A 5,428-nucleotide genomic window follows, 5' to 3' on the forward strand; every position below is an offset into this window, starting at 1 on the left:
AGCCAGACCCGCCTCTGGTCAAGGCAGACCAATTAGCACCTCTGTGACTGACATATTTAAGAGGGGAAAACAAGGAGACCTGCAAAAGGAGTGGGATGTGAGAGAGACAACCAGGCAGACTGCAGAAGTCAGTGTGGAAAGGCAGGAGGAGGCGGCGGGAGCAGAGATTCCCCCTCAGCCCGTGGTGAGAGGGCAGGCTGTGAGGCAGCCATGGAGGGTCACAGGGCAGTAGAAACCCCCCACTGAAGCCCCAGAAGGGCTTGAAGGCAGAGCAGGGGGATGTGTCTGAAGGAGCCTGTGACTCCATGGGAAGCCTGCAGTGGAGGTGGCTGCTCCTGAAGGAATGCACCCTGCGCAAGGAGGGACCCACAGCGGGCAGCCCCTGGGAAGGTCTTACGTTGGGGATGCTCCTGGAGGACTGTCTCCTGTGGGAGCGACCCCATGCTGAGGCAGGGGCAGAGTGTGAGGATCCTCCCCTGAGGAGGAAGGAGCAGCAGAGACAACACGTGATAGGAGTACCACAACCCCCATTCCCCGTCCCCCTGCACTGCTTGGGGGGACGAGTGGAGAAACTGGGGCCAAAGCTGAGCCTATGAAGAAGAGGGGAAGGTGTTTAAGATTTGGTTTTATCTCTCATGATCCTACTCTAATTTGACTGGTAACATATTAAATTGATTTTTCTTCCCTGAGTCAAGTCTGTTTTGACCATGACCATAACGGGTGACTGATTCCTCCTTGTCCTTGTCTCAACCCATGAGCTTTTCCCTATATTTTCTCCTCCCCATCCCACGGCAGGGGAGGAGTGAGTGAGCAGCCATGTGGTGCTTAGCTGCTGGCTAGGCCTAAACCACAACAGAGGGTTTTCCAGAAGACAAGGTGCTCATCTCAAGGTAGGTCTAGACAAGATCAAGTTCCAGCCTGAGCCACTAACAGTGAATTTTGGAAGACACTGGAGTTAGCAGTGGAGTTTTCAACTGCAGGATTGTTGTGGTTTAATCCCAGCCAGCAACTAAGCTGGCTCACCACACAGCTGCTCGCTCACCTCTCCCAGCCTCATCCAGTGGAGGAGGAGAATCAGAGGAAAAACATGGAAATTCGTGGGATGAGATAAAAAGAATTTAATAACTGAATATAAATGAATAAAATAGGGATACTAATAATACTAACAATACTAATAACACTAATGTTATAATAAACTACTTATAATATGCAATGAAAATAATACTACCACACCTGCTAATGATATGTAATAAAAATAATGGAAAATAAAACAAATTATACAACTGCTCACCACCCACCGACTGATGCCCAGCTAGGTCCTGAGTAGCAAGAGCCAAAGCCGGAGAGCCTGAGTACCAGAGCCCAAGAGCCCAAGCCAGGCCAAGCCCGAGAGAGATACCACACCAGAGCGAGTCCCAACCAGCAGGAGCACAACCACATGAGAGCAACTGAGAAAGCCACTATGGCCCCCGGCCCACTCCCAGCTTATATACTGAGCATGACGTCTTATGGAACGAAATATCCCTCTGGTCAGTTTGGGACAGCTGTCCGGATTGTGTCCCCTCCCCGCTGCTTGTAGCAAAGAAACTGGAAACATGGGTGCTGTATCAGAAACTGAAAAAAGTCCTTGACTTGGTATAAACGTTCCTTAGCAACAACTAAACCCATCAGTGTTATCAACATTTTTCTAGAACAAATCCAAAACACAGCCTCACACTAGCTACTGTGAAGAAAATTAACTCTGTTCCAACTAAAACCAGCACAAGGGTGTACTAGGGAAACAAACCAAGTTGGAGCGAAAGCTGCATCCTCAGGGGAAAAAAGCAGACAAAACCTTTCTGTCGCGAGCTGTACCCGTACCATCCTCATTCAAAAAACCCAAACAAACATCAAACGCAAAACACTGCTAGCCACCTCCATGCGATCTGGCAGGTCAGGGGTTTTAAATTCTAAAGGCACGAGCTTTTTCTGGGTCACCCAGGTCCCAGCACCGCCATTTGCTCAGCCCTACAACTTGTCAGTCAGAAGGCAGTGGCACACACGTTCCCACTGGGACACGGACATAGTGCAGGGAAACTAAGGACTGTGCAGCACCAGGTAGCTCAGAGCGCATGGAGGTCCAGACCATGCTGCCAGGAGAGGACCTGCCTTCCCCTCTGTCTCTACTCAGGCCCTTCATAGTCTCCTTAATCTACCTGCTTCCCTGGAGATCCTGGTTATCCCTCACCTGTTGTAGATAGAGAAGTCAAACTTCCAGCCCAAGCAGCGGATGACACGGTCATAAGGAGCACGGGTGGCAAAATTATCCAGTTCGTCCTGCGGGAGGGTGACGGAGTCGATGCTTGCGCTGGTGTTCCTGTCCTCCAGGTAGAACCGGAGTGTGATGTGCAGCTTCCCTTTCTTGTCCTTGACGATAGCCAGATCTTCCAGGTCACCCTCCAGAAGCCCATCCAGAGATTTCAGCTGATAGGTGTCCAGCAGGCCATTGTTAATTGCTCTGTGAAAAAAAGGGGGGGATATAAGAAGAGCTAAAAGAAGGGAGGAGAGGTGGGATCCATGGTTCAGTCTCAACAGCTGGAAATCTGACACGTTTTCCCAGCATCCCATACTCCCTTTCAGTGCAAAGGTTATCCCCAGAGCCGCAGGGCTCCCAGGAACAGCGCAGGTAACACAGCCTCGCTGCCCTTGCAGGACGTAGTCAGCCTCTGAGCTCTCCTCTGTGATGGCAAGCAAGGGCAACAACTTGGGAGCCAGCGCTTGTTAATGGTAGTTTCCAAGGGAACATTTTCCTATTACACACAGACCCTGGAGAGCTCTCGTCAAGCTCCAGTGTTCACCACCAGCAACCCAGACGGCTTTAAACCACGGACCTAAAGACGAAGGCCCCACGTTTCCTCTGCTACTCCCAGGATGAGAGCACTTCCTGTGCCAATCCAGGTCAAGAGATGCTTCCCTGTGTTTGTACTCCAGGTGGGTTAGAAAGAGGAAGAGGAGCCATGTCCTACCTCAGATCCCCGACGTAGTGGGTGGCCCACGAGAGGCGCACGCGGGACCGGCTCACCATGTGGATGAAATTCGTGACGCCCAGAATGTTCTCTGCTGTCTCAAAGGCCGAGTTCCCTCGGCCCAAGATCAACACGGTTTGGCCAGCAAAATCCTCCGGGTTGATGGACACAGTCTCGTAACCCTCAACATATTCTGAGCCAGGAAAGTTGACCACGTTGGGGACCCACATCCCAGTGGCAACCAACAAAGAGCTGTGAAAACAGGGATAACACTAGGAAATGTAGGAATTATGGAAATGGGGGCCATCGCTCCCCTCAGCACTCCTCCCACTGTGGAAGACGGCTGTGATGTGCCCCCTCCAGTCAGGTTGGATCAGCTGCACAAGTCATGGTTTCAAGAGAAACCTCTCCCCAGCTTCACCTAATGACCTGTTCCTGTCTGATCTATCCTCAGGCCAACGAAGACGACCAGAAACGTCATTATATACAGCAAAAGTCAGTGCAGGTGCTGTACATACCTCTGTTGTTCACCAATGTGTAAGTGCTACTCATATGTACTCACTGATGATACAAGTAATACTAAAGCTTCACATGTTGATTATAGGATGCATAAAAAATTACTTTGATCTAAAATTTGTGTTGCCTCTTAGTAGAGAAGAACAAAAGTAATTTTTAAGATGGACAGAAAACAGTTTTAAGATTTTAAAATGTAACTCTCTGTCATAAAAACACGTTAGCAACATCACTACTTGTTAACACCAAAACCACAGTAATCTATCTCTCCATAAGCACATTTCCTTGAATCTTAGGGAAATCTCTGCGACTCAGCACTGCCTGCTGTCCCAGCCCTGCTCATGCAGCTCCACGGAGCGACTCGCTCACGGTGCGTGGGTGCTCGGGATTGCCTTCTGTCCCCCGCCAGCCTGCCAGCCAGCGCGCCTCCAAGTGACAGCCAGAGCGGTCTGCTGCGGGAGAGCTGAGGTTTCCCGGAGAGGCAAGAAATACACTCCGTATGTTCACACTAGTAACTTCTAGATGGTTTTCAGGAATGCAGCTCAGTGGCAGCGTGGGATACGCACGTGTGAGTATGACAAGGGGAAGGGGAATTCGGGGACCAGCAGCCCTGAGGTTTCTTTCTCACAGTCGGTTCCCCCTACCACACCACCTCCCCTTTTCTCTGGTTCACCCCTGCCAGCTCTGTGCTGGCCCAGGGCCTCAGCTGGCTGGGGCATATTTCTAAGCACATGTGGGTTAGCAGAAGCGAGGTGTCGCTGCGCTGACTCACTTAAGTTTGTAATAAAGGCAGCAGTGGCTACAAAAAGCACAACCAAGTTATTTTTTTCTAGGTTTTTCTGAGAGCAGTTACCTAGTGATAAAACAGAAGTGATTTCAAAGCTTACCTATCAAGGATGGAACCGGCAGTGATGGCAATCGCGGCCAGTTTGTCTCTGCCTTGCCAGCTCCTCAGCTGTCCAAGGTGTAATATTGCTCGCAGAAGGCAACACCACCCCAGGATCAGTTATTCCACCCACTCACCCCGCAAAATGTTTTTCCCCTTGTCGGTGATTAAAGCTCTAAGAAGCTGGGAAATCTCCATCCTTGGAGCTACTTATGCCCTAGCAGGGCAAGGCCCTGAGCAACCTGACATCGTTGGCCCTGCTTTTGGGGCTTAGAAGAAACAACCATTACAAGTTGTTCCAACCTAATTTAATCTGTGATTTTGTGACGCCAAAGCCGCCCGTGGAGAGCTGTGGCTAGCCCTGGGTTCGCCCATTACCTGCACTTGTAGTTCTGCCTGTCCTGGTCGGTCAGGAGAAAATAGTGGCCGTTCCAGGCACGCTCGTCCCTCTCCAGCATCACATGGACGATGGCCGTGTTGTACTGAATCCGCAGCTCCAGCTGGGAAGCAAAGTCCTCCAGGTAACGCACCATTGTGTCGGCGTCGGGGAAGAAGTCGTGGGAGTAGTGTTGGAAAAGCAGCCGACGGTTGTGGCTGAGGAGCGAGTTCCAGTCGTGGCGGAGGTTGAACTCGCTGTTGGATTTGCCCGTGTAGCGCTTGTTGATGCTGATGAGCTTGCGGTGGCGAGGGTAGAGAGCGAAGAAGCTGCCGGGAGCGTGGCTCCGCTCAAAGACGATGTAATCCCGGCCGGCTTGCTGGAGGAAATAGGCTGCCTGCAAGCCCGAGGGGCCGGCCCCGATGACACAGTAGTCGTGGTAGAGGAAGGCGGCAGTGCCTGCTGTGCACAGGCTGCCAGCGTACAGGGCCAGTCCCAGCAGCATCCTGCAGGCTGCTAGGGCCATGGCAGGGCCGGGACGGCCTGTCCTGCAGGAGAGAGGGCCGGAGAGGTGTCACCCAGAGGACAAGCGGCTCTGGTGGGTGCAAACCTTCCCACAAAAGACCCCCGGCCTGGCCACGCCTGACC

The 5,428-nt window shown here is 51.8% G+C and overlaps 1 protein-coding gene across 1 annotated transcript in view; it reads right to left on the minus strand.

The window, feature by feature from the left end:
- FOXRED2 (FAD-dependent oxidoreductase domain containing 2) overlaps positions 1 to 5,306 on the minus strand; it is a 10,070-nt gene extending 4,764 nt beyond the window's left edge. The window contains 3 exon segments of the mRNA XM_010158290.1: positions 2,228 to 2,497; positions 3,006 to 3,257; positions 4,783 to 5,306. Coding sequence (XP_010156592.1) covers positions 2,228 to 2,497; positions 3,006 to 3,257; positions 4,783 to 5,306 — 1,046 coding nt within the window.
- Between the last annotated feature and the right edge of the window lie 122 nt (positions 5,307 to 5,428).

Source organism: Eurypyga helias, unplaced genomic scaffold, assembly GCF_000690775.1.
Source record: "Eurypyga helias isolate BGI_N326 unplaced genomic scaffold, ASM69077v1 scaffold8059, whole genome shotgun sequence".
NCBI lineage: Eukaryota > Metazoa > Chordata > Aves > Eurypygiformes > Eurypygidae > Eurypyga > Eurypyga helias.